The sequence below is a fragment of the Callionymus lyra genome, chromosome 8 (genome assembly GCF_982586985.1).
Source record: "Callionymus lyra chromosome 8, fCalLyr1.hap1.1, whole genome shotgun sequence".
Lineage (NCBI taxonomy): Eukaryota > Metazoa > Chordata > Actinopteri > Syngnathiformes > Callionymidae > Callionymus > Callionymus lyra.
The window spans coordinates 4,323,512-4,345,192 of NC_141825.1; the positions used below are offsets into that span (position 1 = coordinate 4,323,512).

A 21,681-nucleotide genomic window follows, 5' to 3' on the forward strand; every position below is an offset into this window, starting at 1 on the left:
TCACAACACCAGAGTCAAGTACTCCACAATACTTCACATATATACTTGTTACTACATTATCACTATATATGGTGTCGTTGACCCTGTATCGTGTCGCCAGATTCATGAATATACATTAATACTAATGAGGAGTGAAGTGAAGGAGGCTAAGGATCGAGTGAGAGAAGCTCGTCAAAGAGATGTATTAAAGGAAGGATGGAGAGTAAATGAGTAGAAATAAATGACAGAAGTGAAAAACGTGATAAGGAAAGACATTTGTAAAGGAGAGAAGTGAAGGAGAAATATGAGACATTAAAGAAAAGCCCTGAAAGATAAAACTGAGTGAAGGACAGAAGTGAGGAAAGGCAGTAGTAAAGGAGGAGAAGGTCAAGAAGGACAGACTGGTGAAAGGAAGAGCTGGATGGAAACCACCAACTCGTATGGTTCTTATGTCAGGTTGGATTCATGACAGTGTCCTTGAGCAACTGTTGGACACTTAAGAGCTTAACTGTGGTGAGGAGGAGTAGACCAGGAGACCAGGATAGATGAGTAGATCAGGAGACGAGTAGACGAGGAGAAAAGTTCACAAGGAGAAAAGTGGACGAGGAGACGAGGAGAAGAGGAGAAGAGGAGAAGAGTGGACGAGGAGAAAACGAGAAGAGGAGACCCGTAGACGACCAGATGAGTAGAAGAGGAGATGAGTTAAGGGGGGAAGAAGAGAAGAGGAGAAGGGTAGATGAGGAGACGAGTAGATGAGTAGACGAGGAGACGAGGAGACGAGAAGACTAGGAGACGAGAAGACGAGAAGAAGAGGAGAAGAGGTGACAAGGAGATGAGGAGATGAGGAGATGAGTTGAAGAGGAGAAGAGGAGAAGAGTAGATGAGGAGACGAGAAGACTAGGAGATGAGAAGACGAGAAGAAGAGGAGAAGAGGTGACAAGGAGATGAGGAGACAGGAGACGAGAAGAAGAGGAGAAGAGGAGACAAGGATATGAGGAGATGAGGAGACGAGGAGACGAGAAGAAGAGGAGAAGAGGAGACAAGGAGACGAGAAGACTAGGAGACGAGAAGACGAGAAGAAGAGGAGAAGAGGTGACAAGGAGATGAGGAGATGAGGAGACGAGGAGACGAGGAGACGAGAAGAAGAGGAGAAGAGGAGACAAGGAGATGAAGAGATGAGGAGACTTGTAGACGAGGAGACTTGTAGACAAGGAGACTTGTAGACAAGGAGACAAGAAGATGAAGAGAAAAGGAGACGAGAAGACTTTTAGACGAGGAGATAAGGAGACGAGGAGTCTGGTAGACGAGGAGACTTGTAGACGAGGAGACTTGTAGACGAGGAGAAGAGGAGACGAGGAGTCTTGTAGAAGAGGAGATGAGGAGACATGTAGAAGAGGAGACGAGGAGACTTGTAGAAGAGGAGACTTGTAGACGAGGAGTCTTGTAGAAGAGGAGACAAGGAGACTTGTAGACGAGGAGACGAGGAGACTTGTAGACGAGGAGTCTTGTAGAAGAGGAGACGAGGAGTCTTGTAGACGAGGAGTCTTGTAGAAGAGGAGACGAGGAGTCTTGTAGACGAGGAGTCTTGTAGACGAGGAGTCTTGTAGACGAGGAGTCTTGTAGACGAGGAGACGAGGAGACTTGTAGACGAGGAGTCTTGTAGAAGAGGAGACGAGGAGTCTTGTAGATGAGAAGACTTGTAGACGAGGAGACGAGGAGTCTTGTAGAAGAGGAGACGAGGAGTCTTGTAGACGAGGAGACTTGTAGACGAGGAGTCTTGTAGACGAGGAGTCTTGTAGACGAGGAGTCTTGTAGACGAGGAGACCAGGAGACTTGTAGACGAGGAGATGAGGAGTCTTGTAGCAGAGGAGTCTTGTAGACGAGGAGACAAGGAGCCGAGGAGTCTTGTAGAAGAGGAGACGAGGAGTCTTGTAGACGAGGAGACTTGTAGACGAGGAGACGAGGAGCCGAGGAGCCGAGGAGTCTTATAGAAGAGGAGACGAGGAGTCTTGTAGACGAGGATACTCCTTCCGTGTGCAGGTGAAAGTTACTGTAACAAAATCCAACATGTCTGAGATTCCGTCACACGACTCAAGAACCTGAACCGACGTTTCTTTTCTGCCTCTCTGGTTGAATACGCAGTGATTCACGTAAGGACGTCTGGCTCCGTCCCGAGTCCTCCGCCCCCTCCAGCTTAAGCCTTCACTGCTCCGTCAGCTCAGATTTCATCTGCAGCTGCTTTAACCTGCTGCGGGGCACATCATTCATTCATCAGGCCTTAATTTGGTCTTTCCTCCTGCCTTCCTCCCTGGTGTTCCTCTTCCTCACTTCGTTCTCTCAGACAAAGCAGGTGATGAGATGAAAAGTTGCCCCAAGAGGCTTAAATAATAGAAAAGAAAAACTTCAATCCAGATAAGAATTCAAGTATTAATTTTAAAAAAACAGGTAGGAATTAAGATAAAAAAAACGATCAAACTCAAAGATTAAATGAATAAAAATGTAATAATAAAATAAAAATCTGTTGAAGATCTGAGTGGACTATAATAATGAAAAGGAATAAAATAAATCATACAAACCATATGACCTTTTGTTAATAAAAGGAAACAAATGTATCTCACAGAAACTCAAATAATAATAAAATAAATGATGAAACATTTCATTAAACAAACCAATCAAAACAACAGTTTCATAATAAATTGAAACAGAAAAAACACTGATGAAAAATCAAATAAACATTAAATGAATACATGAAAACATTCAAGTTAAATAGATTAATCAGTCTTATATATTTGTTCCATTATAATAACACATTAAAACCTTATAAGATAATAATAATAAACATTTAAACGAAGCAAACCTTAAACAAAACCAATCAAAACAACAGTTTCATAATAAATTGAAACAGAAAAAAAACACTGATGAAAAATCAAATAAACATTAAATGAATACCTGAAAACATTCAAGTTAAATAGATGAATCAGTCTTATATATTTGTTTCCATTATAATAACACATTAAAACCTGATAAGATAATAATAATAAACATTTAAACGAAGCAAACCTTAAAAAAAACAATCAAAACGACAAATTCTACCTTAAAAAAACATGAATGATAAAACAAATGAACATTAAATAAACAAATACAATCATACAAACAATTGTAAATCAGACTTATATTCCTTTATTTACACTATTATAAGACATTAAAACTCAAGAAAAAGAAAATCCAAAATAAACACATGTATTGTCGCATATTGAATAATTACAATTGCAAACAAAATCTAGATGAAATTGAAATGACACAATTTAATATAAAAAAAGTGACTCGGTTCATGAAAGACTCCTTCATGCCAAGTGTTGTGTAACATCGTGAGATACTCTCGGAGCATGATGAGGTTTGGAAGCTGGATCTGGACAGATGAGAAAAGGTCACCGACCATCACGTCTCTGCCCCGCCTCTAGAGGGCGCCGTCACTTTAATGTGAGGAGGAGGTTGACGCTCCCAAACCTGCCACGTGCGGTCAAAGTCTCCAGAGTGCGTCAGGTTAAAAAAACAAAAACAAAAACTGCTGAGATGAACCAGAGCCAAGATTTCTTCTCACATCTTCCCAACTTTTTAATCCCGAGAACATTACGACCAACTGTCTGCAGAGGGAACTGTGGACAGAAGTGGATCAGAACTTCCTCTTGGACTTCTGAGCTCTAGATCCCTTTAGTCCTGAGAGTCCTGAGTTCAGGCCTCAGTGGTTCAGACTTGTTTGTCTGCTACGATCCCACAGATTGAGAACCGAGACATTTTACTTTAACCCAATGTTTTACTCCTGGAAATATTCATTTTGTTGGCGGCAAAAAAACCCATCAGACCTACTGAGTGATCTGGGAATACTTGTTGAAGCCAGATTAGTAAATATTGCATTAAATAATTAATAAAAATAATAATAATAATACATTTTAGAACACACAAGAACACAACACAAACAGATTGTTCAATTCAATTCAATTCAATTTTATTTAAAGTTTCTTATCATAACAAAGTTATCTTATCTTATTGTTAAACAACAGACAACACTAAGGCAGATGTTTTAAAGATAAGAACGATTAACAAAAAGAGTTTCTTAAAGGAAACTATAAAACATGAAAGGTTGAAAAAAAAGAAAGTGAAGTAAAACACAATTTATATTAATATTAAAATAAATGTATATAGAATGTTTGAAGAATAATGTGAATGTGAAAACAGCAGTTTCAAAGACAAGAGACGTTAAAAATATAAATTAAAGCGTTAACATCTTAAATTTGAATGAAAAATGTTTAATAAACTTGAAAAAACTTTTTTGTTTTTTGTTTTTCACAAAAAGTTCTCATTCTTAACAATGGTAATAAAAAAATATCTTGGTTTTTTAAAAGAAAGACTTTCAGAATAAAAAAAAAAGAAAAAAAACGGAAAAGAAAATACACTCAGTGACAAAAAGAATAATGTAATAATGATGATTCAGATCAGCTGCTGCAGAAATCATCTCAAAAGTTGTCCAGACTGTCTGGATGTGTAACTGAATTACAAAGGGATTTGACGCAAGACTGAGCCACAAATAAAGAGATAAATGAAGAGACGCTACACTTGAGGAGAGCTACGGGATCTCTTCCTCATTTGGTCCATGATTTAACGATTGTAAAAAACAAAACAAAACAAACAAACAAACAAAAAAAGAGAAATATATGTATATATTAAAAGAATATCTAAGGTAAAATTCAAGAATAATGTAGTTAAACTTGAACTACTATAACATAATGGTGGACCAGCAACAGGGACCAGAGCTCGGGGGAGGCGCGGGTGAGTTAAAGTTCTGAGGGGTCAACAGGGAGTGAAACCCAAACTCTGGCTCCCCGAGACATCACTCAGCGACAGCGCCAGCGTAATTGTTTCTTGTTTGTTGTTTACCGAGCCTGTCTGTGTGGCACTGCTCGGCTGTCATCCTCGCTGACATCCTCCTCCTGCCCTGCGCCTCCTGCTCTCCCCCCGCGTCCTTGCTCACCCACCCGCAAAGCCCCGAGTAGCAAACCAATTATGAGAGACAGAGAGACGCATGGAGGGGGGAGACAGGGGGGAGACAGGGGGGAGCACTGGGGGGGTGCAGGTTCTCTAATGAAAAGCCTTTGCCTGTCTGGACCGTTTAACTTCACTGGGCTCAGCAGCAGTGAGGAGGAGGAGGAGGAGGAGTCAGCGAGTGAGTGAGGAGGAGTGATGGAGAGTAAAGAGGAGGGATGAAGAGATGAATGAGGAGGAGGAGGAGGAGTCAGGGAGTGAGTAAGGAGGAGAGGAGGAGTGACGGAGAGTAAAGAGGAGGGATGAAGAGATGAATGAGGAGTAGGAGGAGTCAGGGAGTGAGTAAGGAGGAGAGGAGGAGTGACGGAGGAGTGACAGAGAGTAAAGAGGAGGGATGAAGAGATGAGTGTGGAGTAGGAGGAGTCAGGGAGTGAGTGAGGAGGAGAGGAGGAGTGACTGAGGAGTGACGGAGGAGTGACGGAGAGTAAAGAGGAGGGATGAAGAGATGAGTGAGGAGTAGGAGTGAGGGAGTGAGTGAGGAGGAGTGACGGAGGAGTGACGGAGAGTAAGGAGGAGGGATGAAGAGATGAATGAGGAGTAGGAGTGAACAAGGGGGAATGGATGTAGAAGTAATTGAGGAGAGTGAAGGAGGGAGTGTATCTACGAGGAGTGAGAGTGAATAAGGGGGTGAGGAAGGAGTGAAAAGTAGTGATGGAGTGAAGTAGTGAGTGAGAGAAAAAAATAAGTGAACGTGTGAGAGACAATGAGTGATGGAGAGAGTGGGGAGGAGGAGGAGGAGGAGGAGTCAGCGAGTGAGTGAGGAGGAGTGATGGAGAGTAAAGAGGAGGGATGAAGAGATGAATGAGGAGGAGGAGGAGGAGTCAGGGAGTGAGTAAGGAGGAGAGGAGGAGTGACGGAGAGTAAAGAGGAGGGATGAAGAGATGAATGAGGAGTAGGAGGAGTCAGGGAGTGAGTAAGGAGGAGAGGAGGAGTGACGGAGGAGTGACAGAGAGTAAAGAGGAGGGATGAAGAGATGAGTGTGGAGTAGGAGGAGTCAGGGAGTGAGTGAGGAGGAGAGGAGGAGTGACTGAGGAGTGACGGAGGAGTGACGGAGAGTAAAGAGGAGGGATGAAGAGATGAGTGAGGAGTAGGAGTCCAGGAGTGAGTGAGGAGGAGAGACTGAGGAGTGATGGAGAGTAAAGAGCAGGGATGAAGAGATGAATGAGGAGTAGGAGTGAACAAGGGGGAATGGATGTAGAAGTAATTGAGGAGGAGTGAATGAAGAGGAGCGAAGGAGGGAGTGTATCCACGAGGAGTGAGAGTGAGTCAAGGGGGTGTTTTAGGAGTGATAAGTAGTGATGGAGTGAAGTAGTAAGTGAGAGAAAAAAGTTAGTGAAGGTGTGAGTGGAGTGAAAGTGTGAGAGACAATGAGTGATGGAGAGAGTGAGGGGGTGAGGGAGTGTGCAATGAGGAGGAGGAGTAAAGGTTTGAGGAAAGGGAAGGAGTGAGCGAGTAGTAGTGAGTAGAGTTTAGCGAGAGAAGAGTGAGGAAAGAGGGGGAGTCTAGCGAGAAAAGAGTGAGGAAAGAGAAAGAGAAGAGTGAGGAGAGAGAGGGGGAGTCTAGTGAGAGAAGAGTGAGGAAAGAGGGGGAATCTAGCGAGAGAAGAGTGAGGAAAGAGGGAGAGTCTAGCGAGAGAAGAGTGAGGAAAGAGGGGGAGTCTAGTGAGAGAAGAGTGAGGAAAGAGGGGGAATCTAGCGAGAGAAGAGTGAGGAAAGAGGGAGAGTCTAGCGAGAGAAGAGTGAGGAAAGAGGGGGAGTCTAGCGAGAGAAGAGTGAGGAAAGAGGGGGAGTCTAGCGAGAGAAGTGTGAGGAAAGAGGGGGAGTCTAGCGAGTGAAGAGTGAGGAAAGAGGGGGAGTCTAGCGAGAGAAGAGTGAGGAAAGAGAGAGAGAAGAGTGAGGAGAGAGAGAGAGAAGAGAGAAGAGAGAGAGAAGAGTCACTCCAGGCTCCGACACTGGCATCAGGTGGTGCAGTAATTACAAACCTGCACTTAGTATCGCTGCACCACAGCATCCACTGTGTAACTGGCACGTTATCAATTCTCACAGCACTTCTCCGAGTGTGTGTAGGAGTGTGTGTGTGTGCAAATGTGTGAGTTTAGCTGTGTGTGTGTGTGTGTAGGTGTGTAAGTGTAGCTGTGTGTGAGTGTGTGTTTAGGTGTGTAAGTGTGGCTGTGTGTGAGTGTGTAGGTGTGTAAGTGTAGCTGTGTGTGAGTGTGTAGGTGTGTAAGTGAAGCAGTGTGTGAAGTGTGTGTTTAGGTGTGTAAGTGTAGCTGTGTGTGAGTGTGTAGGTGTGTAAGTGTAGCTGTGTGTGAGTGTGTAGGTGTGTAAGTGTAGCTGTGTGTGAGTGTGTAGGTGTGTAAGTGTAGCTGCGTGTGAGTGTGTGTGTGTGTAAGTGTAGCTGTGTGTGAGTGTGTAGGTGTGTAAGTGTAGCTGTGTGTGAGTGTGTAGGTGTGTAAGTGTAGCTGTGTGTGAGTGTGTAGGTGTGTAAGTGTAGCTGTGTGTGAGTGTGTAGGTGTGTAAGTGTAGCTGTGTGTGAGTGTGTAGGTGTGTAAGTGTAGCTGTGCGTGAGTGTGTAGGTGTGTAAGTGTAGCTGTGTGTGAGTGTGTGTGTGTAAGTGTAGCTGTGTGTGAGTGTGTAGGTGTGTAAGTGTAGCTGTGTGTGAGTGTGTGTTTAGGTGTGTAAGTGTGGCTGTGTGTGAGTGTGTAGGTGTGTAAGTGTAGCTGTGTGTGAGTGTAGCTGTGTGTGAGTGTGTAGGTGTGTAAGTGAAGCAGTGTGTGAAGTGTGTGTTTAGGTGTGTAAGTGTAGCTGTGTGTGAGTGTGTAGGTGTGTAAGTGTAGCTGTGTGTGCGTGTGTAGGTGTGTAAGTGTAGCTGTGTGTGAGTGTGTAGGTGTGTAAGTGTAGCTGCGTGTGAGTGTGTGTGTGTGTAAGTGTAGCTGTGTGTGAGTGTGTAGGTGTGTAAGTGTAGCTGTGTGTGAGTGTGTAGGTGTGTAAGTGTAGCTGTGTGTGAGTGTGTAGGTGTGTAAGTGTAGCTGTGTGTGAGTGTGTAGGTGTGTAAGTGTAGCTGTGTGTGAGTGTGTAGGTGTGTAAGTGTAGCTGTGTGTGAGTGTGTAGGTGTGTAACTCTAGCTGTGTGTGAGTGTGTGTGTGTAAGTGTAGCTGTGTGTGAGTGTGTAGGTGTGTAAGTGTAGCTGTGTGTGAGTGTGTGTGTGTAAGTGTAGCTGTGTGTGAGTGTGTAGGTGTGTAAGTGTAGCTGTGTGTGAGTGTGTAGGTGTGTAAGTGTAGCTGTGTGTGAGTGTGTAGATGTGTAAGTGTAGCTGTGTGTGTATAAGTGTGTGTGTGTGTGTAAGTGTAGCTGTGTGTGAGCGTGTAGATGTGTAAGTGTAGCTCTGTGTGAGTGTGTAGGTGTGTAAGTACAACAGTGTGTGAGTGTGTAGGTGTGTAAGTGTAGCTGTGTCTGAGTGTGTAACTGTGTGTGAGTGTGTAACGCCACCGCACACGCTCACCTGCTCCATTCTTAAACTAATGCTGACAATGTCGACGCGATCTCGAGTTGTGTATTTGTTCACATAAGATCTTTAACTCAAGCATGTTCGGAACAAAGTCTCTCAGACGGATCGCCGAGTCCTGTCGTCATGGTGACAGTTATTTTTACACGACCGCCGTCACTTCAGCATCCACGGAATGAATCGACAAAAGCTGTTTATTTTCCCGAAGATGACAAATGATGTTAATGTTGGTGTCAGATTAATGAGCCCGAGTCACACTTTCTCAAACTATTTCCTCAAGTATTTACAGGTAAACACAAGGAGACGTTACACCGTCGGCCATAAGCTCAACGTCATTTAACAAGGAAGGAGAAGTGCATCTACAGAAGTATAGTCGGATTTTAATCTGTGGTGGCATCTTGAGTGACGAGTCTTTTACTTTATGTTGCTGCTTCCGAACACGTTCAACCACCGAAGTGTTCCTAATGTAAAGTACACATAAAATGGAAAGTACTGCCTTTTTCACTTTTTGTATTACTTACTATTACTTACTGACATTGAAAAAACTTTACGTGATACTCGACAATAAAACATTGGACAAAAATTATTGAGTATGAATTTGGGAAGCTGTGGAGCCAAACTACGACGTTCCGTGGTATTACACCTCCCGGTACTATAACTCCGCCCCGTAATATTAGTCCACCTCGTACAATTATGATGCGAGTCTGCGAAGTAATACTCAGTGAGACTTTATAATATTACTCCCCAAGGCTTTGTAGTATTATTAAGGCTTGTAATTCAGGAGCTTCAAGGCTCTGTAGTATTACTATGCCCCGTTGTATTACTCCACCCTGTAGTATTACTCCACCCCGTAGTATTAGTCCCCCCTTTGTAGAATTATGCTGCGAGGCCGAGAAGTAATACTCAGTGAGACTTTATAATATCACTCCCCCAAGGCTCTGAAGTATTATTAAAGCTCGTAATTCAGGAGCCTCAAGGCTGTGTAGTATAATGTTGCATGGCTAGTAGTATAACTCCGCCCTGTAGTATTACTCCGCCCAGTAGTATTACTAGGCCAGGCTCCGAAGTATTATTCGCAAGGCTCCACATTATTAACCTGAAAGACTCCACAGTGTAACGTCGAATGGCTCTGTAGTATAACTCCACACCATCGTATTACTTCATCCCTTAGTACTACTCCCACCCAAAGTATTACTCAGGCAGGCTCTGTATTATTACTCAGCACATTGCTCTGTAGTAATACTCTGCCAGACTCTATACTGTAGTATTACTCCGCCAGTTACTCACAAGGCTCCGGAACTTCACTCCACAAGGCTCCAATGTATTACTCTGTGAGCCTCGTACTAATACCACGCTAGGCTAAATATTATAGGTATAGTTCGCAAGACTCCATATTGTTTATACATAAAACTCAATTGTCAGGAGCCTCGAGACTCCATAGTAATACTCTGCGAGGCTCTGTAGTAACACTACGAAGCCGCACCGTACTTAATTAACTCGATCACATCTAGACCTTCTGTTTAGTTCCAATATTGTGATTGTCAGTGTCGTCTTCATAAAGGTTGTGTTCGAGGCCCAGGACTGTGGTAGGACTTCATCTGAAGCGACTGAATCGTAAGGTGTTCTTGGAGCGACCGCTCTCTCAGAGGTGGTGGTGGCAGCGTCGACCACATTAGCTAATGTACTGTAACCGCCCGGCGTTGAATAACGGCTCCTCTTTCCGGAACTCCCCTGAAGGACTCGGAGCCCGGGATTGGATTCATATCCCGAACTCCCCGCCGCGCCGCCGTCACCTGCGACAACACCAGTGATTTACAACGTTTGCTTCACGGCGTACCTTGATGTAAAAGAAGAGGTGTGACACGCTGATATATGACAACCCCGTATGTCAAACACAGACACTGGATTTTTGGCACAATCACCGGGAGACGTTGATGGATGACGGCGCCGCTCCTCGCCCAGATTTACATCCAGCCAAAGTGTGTAGGAAGAGCGAGTGTTTATTAAAGACAAGAGGGGAAGCGGCGAGAGAAGCAGATAAGCTGTTGTGACATTGTCTCCTGTGTTGGCGAGTGTGAAGGAGCACTTACGATGTGTCTGTCAGCGAAGGTGATTTACAGGGTTTTGGGGCCGAGCGTGGCAAAGGGGTTACATGGGGGGAAAGGGGGGAGCCGGAGAAAGATTGTGTAGTTATCACCGGCTTCTGACGGAAAAATTGATTTTGCAGTTGTTTTGCTTTTAAAGGGCTTCGAGGAGACGTTTCGGTGTGACGGCGAAAATCTCACGGTCCGTTTCCAGGAATCGATATCGTCAGTGTTTAAGGGTTTTTTATTTAAACTGAGATGTACTACAGTATCAGAGGGTAGACGTACACGTGGTGTGTGATGCAGTACAAGAGCCTGACGGGTCACTTTGACTTGAATTATCTTGAATAAACTTGAATTAACTTGAATTAAATTGACACTTATGTCATGGCTACCAGTTTAAAACAACGTTATTACAGTGTATCCTTCTTTTAAAGCACATATATACTTTGTTGAACAAGCAAACTAACAGTTACAATAGTTATTTTAAACCTATTCACATAGTTCAAGTTCAAATTATTTTTATTGTCAAATATGCATGTATTAAGACGTACAGCATAAATGAATGCAACAGAAGAAAAACATGAATACGGTTGAAAGGACTTAACAATAGACATTAAACAATTAAAGACTTAACAATAAAAGACTTAAATAGACATTAATTAAGACATTAAATAATAATAAATAACCAACATAAAGAAATAATCAACTAATAAACAGAATACAAACAAACATCATTAGCAACATTGAACGCTAATCCTTAAAAGACATCTGGCTGTTCATTCTTTAGCTTGTGATGTGAGACACTTACAGATTGAAACAATTGAGCTGATGATCTTACAATAAAATAAAAATGGCTCATTAGAGATAAATCTAACAGCTTATATGTTGACATTTACAGTCTTATTTTTTATAATTACTACTTAATCTCTTATGTTAATTGCGATGACGATGGCTTTTAGCCATTTCCATGTTTTCATCCCTTTCTGTTCGTCACCACTTGACTGCCAACCATTTTTTGTCGAACGTACGCCGGTGCAGTTGTTGGCACGATCGCCTCACGAAAAAAAGAAGGTTGCTGGTTGGCTTCCAGGTGGGGAGGGAGCCAACTTGTGACCTTCCCCCGTGTTGTGTGGGACCCTCTCCAAAAACAAACAGAGGTTGATTGGGGGGAAAAAATTGTCTGTAGGTGCGTGTCAATGGTTGTGTGTCTTTGAGTGTCCTGCGACAAACTGGCGTCCTGTCCAGGGTGTCCCCCGCCTCTCGCCCACCAAAGAAGCTGGGATAGAAAATGAATGAATAAATGAATGGTGGAAGAACTTACATTTCACCGGCGACTATGAGCTGCACCTCATTTTAAAAGGAAGAAGAAGTACACCCACGAATGTATCTCTACCTGTCACATTTCAACAGAAACAGTGTTCAACAAAATTGGCCGAAAAGTTGTCTTAATCAGGTGGTAAACCAGGTGGTGAGTTACACCTTTAAAGTGGTGTTTAGTGTGAAGGATTTATTTAGACTTCATGAGGTTCAAAGAAAGAAATTACATCTTAAAAAATTGCTTACTTGTGTCAACGTGGCGATCGGGAATTATAGATTTGTAGCTTTTTAGCGAATGCTTGATGTACTCGGAGAACTACTTGATTGATTACATTTGTTTGAAGAAAGAAATACTTATATATATACTTCTATAGTGTATATTTGCTTCTGCCTGGAATAAAATGCACATATCTGTAATTCACCTCCTACCATCCCACTTCTGACACCAAGGAAAAAAAATTGTGAATACCTGAGAAGCATAAAGGGCTGGGAGATAAAGAGGAATACTGGGTCAGCGGACGAGGGAGAGGACCAGGATAGTGTCTGGAGGATTTTACATATTGAGGAAAAATAAAATGCTCTGAGATCGTCTTGAAAAAACTCAGAGGAGGAAGTGGAGCTCTGGACATTCTGTTCTTCTCAGTGGTCGCCGGAGTTTTTTCTTCAAGCCACTAACCATGATTCATAGTGTCGTTACTGCACGAATCAGTGGAGCACACATGCAATTATGCTTATGTCCACTGTACGAGCGCGGAAAAGCTGCAGTTTCATTGTCGCCGACCGAAGCGTCCAGATTATCAGTGGATTTATCAGCTAATAAAGACTGACGGACTGCTAGGCGGACCAATCGCGGGCAGGTATCCATACTGCACCCCGATTAGATTAATGTGAGTAATAAACCGTGAGTGAAAGTCTCTGGCGCCAATTGGGCAGTAAGGAGGGAGGAGGGGGGAGTTATAAAATACAGCATGTCATCATGACCTTAGGACAGTTTTCTGTGGATTCTGGGCTTGGAATAAGCCATTAGAGGCTGACTTCCAGTAAAAATAAAAGTACACCCGCCCTTGAGAAAGTCCATGTTCTGTATTTCACTGCAGTAAACAACATTACTTTTTGCTTTTCAAAGACATTAATCGTACGGTTATTGGATTTGACTTACGGTGATTATTACGAGGCCGATAACTACTGCGGGGAAAGGACAACGTCGGCTGCAATATGTTTCAAAATGTACCGTGATGTCAGAGTCGCTGCGGGGAGAATGCTACGAGAACGGTTTCTCTGAGAGCCAAAGAAGTGACAAATTAAAGACCCCTCGTGAGATAATGATGCTTCTTCTTTTGGGGGCATTAGCCATAAGAGGTTGCCACGGCGAGTCCTCTCGCCCTAACTGATGGCGATCATCATCCTCCGAGTCACACTCGTGCTCTTCGACGAGGATCGCCGGTCGTCTGCCTCGTATCCTCTCCTGGTGTCTCTGTCTCGACATCAGAGCTGGATAAGAAAATCTCACAGATCACTGAACTGGTACTTGAGAGTAATCAACGTAAGATTGGGTCTTAATATGGATACGAGAACAGAGCTGGAAATAAGCTTTTGAAAATATTAAAATACTGTGTTCATATATATATATATATGATTATATATTTATGATTCAAACAAATACGTTTTATTTCTTTTTGGGAACACTAGAACACATATTAACTATTTAAAAGCCTCTTATTTATATCTGTATTAGAAGGAAACGAGACAATTACAGAGTAATAACTCACACCTCGATCATTGTGACTATATTCTTAATAGCATGAGAACAAGGAGCCCGTGATGAACAACACCTTCATTTCTGATTATTATCAGGAAGTAAGGAGGTGATTAAAGATTAACGTTGGTGAAAACTTCTCTCTATCTTCCCCTTTAAAAAATTAACTCGCTATTAATAAAACTTTCTCTTTTAAAAAATAAATGAATAAACATGTTTTAAGAGAATCCAAATTAATTAAAAATAAATATTTGTAATTGTGAAATTGTTGAACAATTAGGAGACTGTTACATGACGCTGCGGCGAGAATTCTGAGAAGCTCTGGTAGAAGAACATTTCTCCGATCCTTAAATCTCTGGCTGCCAGTTTCTTTCAGGATCATCTTTAAAATTCTGGTTCTTACTTTCAGATCTATTCATGGTCAGACTTTCAATCAGTGATCAGAATCTACTGATGGTTCCTGAACATAATACTTGTAGATGGGTGTTTTTACCCCCAGTAGAAAAATACTGTTAACACTTACAGTATTATGTGACATTAAATGTCAAATACTTGTGACCTAAGTATGAATATGCTGCAACTTTAGAACAGGGAACATATTTACAATTAAAAATACTTATTTTTCAGTGATCAAGATACTGTTAACACTAGTCATTTTTTCCTTTTATACAGACAGTAGTATTAATAGTGAATTATTGCTCTTATGGTACTTACACCCAATAAGGGTTTTCTTTCTCTCTGGCATTGTTGTCCTAGACTGGCACAGGAGGCAAACGCGAACAAAAGCAACCGTTTGACTTAGAATGTTCAAGTTAAAGTGTGGTCACAGCTACTGGGAAAACCAGTAAGAGGGCTTTAAACGTTCTGGTCCAGGTCTGATGTCAATGCTGGATAGAGTCACAGAAAACAGGCTCATAGTCTGGCACAGAAGACAATGAGGGTTGCCAGGGATCAAAGACCGATACAAGGCAGAGAACAGAACATAAAATAAAAAGCTTAGTAATGGGTTTTAAGGATGATTTTCATGAAGGTCAAGATGATGTAGCAGGTCTTGAGTTGAAAGTAAGAAGACCATGGTTAAAAAAACATCGTATCATATCAAGACTTTGGTGTTTGTACACCAGTAGTTAAATTTCAATATCCCTTTATGAACCATTTTAGTTGTAGATATTCAATCTTAGCAAAATGCTGTTGAGATAAAAAATAAACAAAATGTCAATATATGATATAAAGTGACTTTGTGTACGGTATGTTTATTCACCGCTGAGATGAAGTACTGTAATACTCGGACAGGAATGTAAAGATAGTTAAAACGCAAGTCAGATTAAAGAGCAGAATGTGTGCATTTCTGTGTCAGCAGTTTAACATTCTGACAGCTCGTGGGATGAAGCGGTTGATCAGTCTGGTGCTTCTAACGCTGATAAGGCGAGTCAAGCGGTGGTTGCAGATGAGACGGCAGCGGAATCGGAGTCACGCATTCATTTTCTTTTTTTCTTCCCTTGCTTTAATAGTTTCCTCTAAACGACAACATTTTCATAAATTAGATTCATATATTTATCATTATTTCCTGCTTCATTTGCTTCCATTCAATTTACACGACGTGTCTTTGAGTCATTTATCTTGGGTGTCACATAATCGCTCTTCTTAAAAGTAGGATGTTTTCGCCACGTTTATAATAATATATTTAAGTTACATTAGTTACGATCCCAGTTATTTAAAGTCACATAACATTTCATGCTCTTTTCATTCTTTCTTTTCTTTATCCCTTATGGTGGTCGCGGGGGGGTTGAATTCTATCCCAGCTTCCAGGGGACACCCTGGACAGGACACCAATCTGTCGAAGGGCACACAAAGACACACAACCGTTCACACACACACACTCGTACCTACGGACAATTTCCAGGAGGTTCCATCACTCCTGGTCTCTCATGGCTTCCGCGTCCGTCTCTCCGTCCTTGCCGATCCATTACCGGTTTGACCGTTCAGCCTCCGTGTCACGTCGTCTGACACATGGCCTAAATATTACCATTGCTTGTCCATCTATTCTCGCCGGACTCTCTCTTCACTCTCTCTCGTCTCTTCTCTCTATTTCATAGATATACGACGAGGAGAAGGTTTTCATGCTGTCTTTTGTACGCCTGAGGCGATCTTGACGGATCGGCTCGACGACCGATGTGGCGTTTGAGTAGCTTCGAAAATAAACACCATTACTGTTTTTAACAAACTATTTCCTGATGATCGATCTTTTTTATTTAAAAAATATTCTATTAAGGGTTTTGAGAGGGATTTGTGATCCACTCCTGCTTGGGAACATCCCGCCGAGCGAGCTGCTAACATTTGTTTCATCGGATTCCTTGACCTTTTGTTTCCAGGTCCAGTCGCAGTGATCAGTGGCGAGGAAGACTCCGCCAGCCCCCTGCACCACGTCAACCACGGCATCATGAGTCCCTGCACGCTGGAGGGCGGATCTGATGCCGTGGTGATCGGAATGACCCGGATTCCCGTCATCGAGAATCCCCAGTACTTCCGACACGGACACAACTGCAACAAACCCACGACATGTAAGTGTTGTTGTTGAACCAACAACCCTGCTTAACTCTGTGGTCGTGCTAATAATGTGCTAGTAGATGATTAACCAACCAATCAAGAAATCTGACTAACTGATCACAGTCATGGAACAATCAACATCCAACTACAAAACAACTAAAAAATAATTAGAAAATCAATTGACCAATTAAAATAATTAAAACCCAAACATTGCCAACCCATAAAGCAAGACACTTACAATTAAAAAAAACTTCTTTCAACCCTGTGAACAAAGTAAGCACTTAACCAACCTATCAAACCAAAGCAATCAAACCATGAAATCTTCAACAAACCTGTCAACTCGTGAACTTGTGAACCAAAAAAAAAAAACCCTCACTCAACCAACCCACCAACTGAACTTAAACCCAACTAACTGACCACTTAGCAAAAACCAACTAGCAAACAAGTCGACATACTAACATGCAAATCAATGTTCTCCCCAATTAACCTACCAACTTACCAATCAATTAAACTAGAAAACCAAAACTCAACCAATTGTTTAACTAAATAAATAATGAACCAGTCAACCAACTATTGACTAAACTAACCAGTTACAAACATCCACATCAATCTACCAACAAACCCAATTACCAATCAGTAAAACTAGAAAACCAAAAATCAACCAACTAATTATTTAATAAATGAATGAACCAGTCAACCAACTATTGAACCAACTAACCAGTTACAAACATCCACATCAATCTACTAACAAACCCAATTACCAATCAGTAAAACTAGAAAACCAAAAATCAACCAACTAATTATTTAATAAATGAATGAACCATCCAGTCAACAACTAATAAATCAACTAATCAGTTACAAACATCTAAATCAATCTACCAACAAACCATATAACCAATCAGTAAAACTAGAAAACTAAAACTCAACCAACTAATTATTTAACTAAATAAATAATGAACCAGTCAACCAACTAATAAATCAACTAACCAGTTACAAACATCCACATCAATCTACCAACAAACCCAGTTACCAATCAGTAAAACTAGAAAACCAAAAATCAACCAACTAATAAAATGAGTGAACCAGTCAACCAACCAATCAACCTGTTCAAAACATCCCAATCCATCTACCAACACCCCAGGAAAGTAAGCTAGCGACTAATCAATAAACCGGCAAATGAGTTCACAAACCAGTCAACCAACCGACCAAGTCATTAACCTGTGAACCTCCTCTCACCAGCCTCCCTGACATCTTCTGTCTCAAACCTGGTCATGAGTACGATTCCCCCTCAGCTGTCAGTCTGCCTTCATCACGGCCAGACAGCACTAGTCGCACCTGAGAGAGACGTGATCGTGGAGCGTCCGTGACGTCTTTCTCCGGCCAATCGAGGCCTGCGAGAGAGACGTCTGGGGCCCTGGCCCCGGCGAGACTTACATAAACTCTGAAAAGTGTTAAATTAACAACAGCTGTGTTTCTGTGCCTCTCGTTCCCTCCTGTCATTCTCTCTCCATCCGGCGTGTCTCCATTGTGCGCCGACATTATTCTGTCATGGTAGCAGAGCAAATCACTTCTCGCCTTTACAGCCACATAAATCTACACAAATCCCCCGGGACTCAGTGCACACACACACACACACACACACACACACACACACACACACACACACACACACACACACACACACACACACACACACACACACACACACACACACACACACACGAGTGCGTGTCGCGGCGCACACAGCAGTTGTCGTTGCCAATAGAGATGCTGATCCATCGCAGGAGTCACCTTGTACCATTATCACCAGCTTTATCTTCTCGTGGGCGATCAGTGTTCGTCTGCTTTCCGAAAACCCCGTCGCCGCCGATTCCTGCACGAGGAGCTCTTTTACTTTCAATTATTTACATGTCCCACGCCGGGGAAACGGCGGCGTGTCACGGCGGCTGGACGCCGCGAGTCCCGGAGCTCATTACACCCTCGCTAATTGCAACCCAGCGGCGGCGCAGTCGGCCCATCAGTAAACGTCAGTGTGTGTTCGGGTGTTTGGTGCCAGAGACGAGGCTTTTTTCGCTCGCTCTCCTGCCAGAACACGAGCGCCAACCAAACAAACGGTACGAGCGCCGCCGCCATCGCCGCCGTCGTCGTCGTCGTCGTCGTCGTCAGGAGGGGGAGAAGTCCAGCTTGGATCTTTGACTACACAAACAACGCGAAAGTTTACTGCAGTTCATCTTCACTCTGCTGATGAACCGGTGGGTTTAATCCCCGTTGAAGACGCCATGAATGCGGCGGCAAAACAAACTGACGCGCCGAGGGAGAGGATTTATTCAAACTGACTAGAGATCAGGGATGAGTCGATCTGAGGAGCACAAATCTGGACACAAATCATAATAAGTGATAGTTCAAACTTCACCCGTTTTCTACTCACCCGCACTAAGAGTTGGGATTATTTTCGGAGTAATCTCTTCTTTTTAGAGTTATAGACAAAAATGTTTGTTCATTTTAATGTAGTGACTGGAGCTCAGTTGTCTTCGTCTTCATCATCGTCCAAAAAGACACTTAAAAACATCCAAATACCTCCAAACTGCACGACTGTATTGTAGACAACCAAAAACCAATTATTTAACTAAGTCTAGTATCTTAAGATAGTTTGTAGCTCCAGCTCCAGACTGGACACCAGTGTCTCCTCATTGAAACCCATTGCAAGTGTTGGAAGATTTAAACTGATTTTCCGAGATCTTCTGCCTAAAACAATCTTAAAATATAGACTTGTTTATTTTTTTTGAGGCTTCAATATAAAATGGAATGTTACAGACAAGCAGAATGTAGATATTTGGATGTTTTTGGACGAAGATAAAGACAAAGACAACTGAGCTCCAGTCGCTACATTAAAATGAACAAATATTTTTGTCTATAATTCTAAAAAAGAAACGATGACTCTGATAATAATCCCAGTCAACACGAGGGTGAGTTGAAAATGAGTGAATTTTGGGTGAACCATCACTTTAAGAGGACAGATGTTTGGACATGTAGAGAGGAGGGACAAACGGTTTATTTTGAATGACAAACTGAATGACTATCTGAGGTTAAAAGTGCATCTTGTGACCTAAGAAGAAGTCGTTTTTGTAGCAGCTTGAAGTCCTAACGTTCTAATGAGATTCTTCAGGACGACAAAGCGATGAATCAATAAACCATCAAACTCAACGATTGATTCAATTCCGGAGTGAAAGGATGATGTAACCTATACTATGTTAATCTTTGTATCCTTTTATTTGATTAGATTAGTTCATTATTCAGCAGCATCAGTGGGAAAAATACAATAAGCAACAGCACACAACAAAAATTCATGAAATACTTAAATAAGAATATAATACACATATAAATTTGAACTAAAAGACTTGTTAATACATAAATGTACAGTATAAACACAATTAACAGTGTTTAAAAGTGGTTATTATCTTGTGCAGTTCTTGTTGTGGAGGTCTTGTTATTTCCTTTGATCCATGTTCTTTATCTTTGCACTTTGTCATCCTTTGCACTTTGGTCTTTTATTTATATTTTTTCTCTTTCCTTTTTTTTATGAAACCATCATTTGCTGTGAACTGGAAACCTAATTTCCCGAAGGGATCTCCAGAGGGATAAATAAAGTTAATCTAATCTAATCTAATGTAATCTAATTTACCGATAAATCATCCACCAACAGCACTTTTTCAAGAAGATTCAAAGGAATAAATAGAAAACAAAGTTTGGTAAAATATAAAGCTGCAGCAAAACTAGAATAAAATAAAAGATTGAGGAGAAATGGACGGATAAAAAAGATAAAATATTTAAAATATTAAAGACAGAAAGAACAGCGTAAAGAAAGAACATAAATTATTTATTTATGTCTTTCATTTTGCATGAAGAAGTGAGGAATTAAAAAGAGAAAAGTCATTGAAAGAATGAAGATTATGTTGTTCTTTCAATAATGTTAATGTTTCACAAAGATGTGTTTTCAGCACCTTTTAAGAAAAAACAACAACAAATATTTAACAGCAATTTTTGATTGAATTTCTGGGAGGTTAATAAAAGCAAAAACTGACCTCGGAACAAATAAACACCATTAATAAAGCAAAGTAAAGCGACTGAGTTGATCGATAATGTCAAAACAAATAATGTTCCCTCGGAAAAAAAAAAAAAAAAAAACCCAGACAGAAACATAGAAACAATTAAGAGTAAAAGATGAAGAGAACATGTAAAAATATTTCAGTCCAAAATGATTGTCCGAGAAAATAGGAAAAATGTCAGAATTAATAGACAGTGTTTGTTTTCTCTTAACTATTGCTTCACTAACAGAAAAATAATAGATAATATACTTGGAAAAAAATATCAAAGAGAAGAATTTAGTTTTGAAATGAGTTTAACTTCTTAGAAACAATTTTTTTAAATTATTAAATACAAGAGTATTGTGTGATCCATTCTCGTGATTGTTTCTTTCATCGCACGCTCTCTCTTTAAACAAGACACATGTTGAGTTTTTTGTCAGGATCATAACACGCCAGGAAATCAATACGGTTACTAATGCAGCCGGAGAAAATCCTTCAGCCGGAAAATTAAAGAGGAGGAGTCGTTGTCATGGAGACGCTGCGACGTAAACACACCGCCGCGGATGATACACAGGACAATATGGGTTCTTGTCAAGTGTTTTGTGTGTGTGTGTGTGTGTGTGTGTGTGTGTGTGTGTGTGTGTGCACGAGTGTGCTTAGCCTAATTAGCAAAGATACAAATAGCTGGGGTTAATAGTGTCAGGGAGGCTGAGGATGAGAGGGCAGTCACCTATAAGCATTAATACACACACTCACACACAAACACTCACACATGCTCTTCAGCCTCATTTATTCACGCACACACTCGCTCATGCGTACGATGTTTACAATGCTTTTGATGATTCGTGGGGATAATTACAACCGTTTTTTTTTCTTCTTTCTCCTCCGTGTCTTTCAGATGTTCAGCACATCAAGCGGCGAGACATCATTCTGAAGCGGGAGCTCGGAGAAGGAGCCTTCGGCAAGGTTTTCCTGGCAGAGTGTTACAATCTGAGTCCCACCAAGGACAAGATGCTCGTCGCCGTGAAGGTGTGTGTGCGTGTGTGTAGCTGGCACGTGTGCTAATTGTCTACACGGCAGACTTCACACTTGTTAGATGTCACAGTTAGCGGCACAGCGAAGGTGTTTTGGTGTTTTCGCCGTCGCACGCTGGATCTCCTGAGACACGGCTCGTCTTTTGAAGACGCCGCGTGTCACCGGCAGGTAGACGACCTGCAGACGCTTCAAAGAGCGCCACGAGTTACACAATCCACACACAACTCATGTACACACTCTTGTTACACAACTGTCGAATCCACTGAAGTTC

General features: G+C 41.8%; 1 protein-coding gene across 2 annotated transcripts in view; it reads left to right on the forward strand.

Moving 5' to 3' along the window:
* The window catches only part of ntrk3a (neurotrophic tyrosine kinase, receptor, type 3a), a 128,496-nt gene that overhangs the window by 88,568 nt on the left and 18,247 nt on the right, over positions 1 to 21,681 (forward strand). For both annotated transcript variants that reach the window (XM_087796925.1, XM_087796926.1), the window contains exons 13-14: positions 16,116 to 16,304; positions 21,274 to 21,404. In XM_087796925.1, coding sequence (XP_087653051.1) covers positions 16,116 to 16,304; positions 21,274 to 21,404 — 320 coding nt within the window. The remainder of the gene's footprint in view (positions 1 to 16,115; positions 16,305 to 21,273; positions 21,405 to 21,681) is intronic.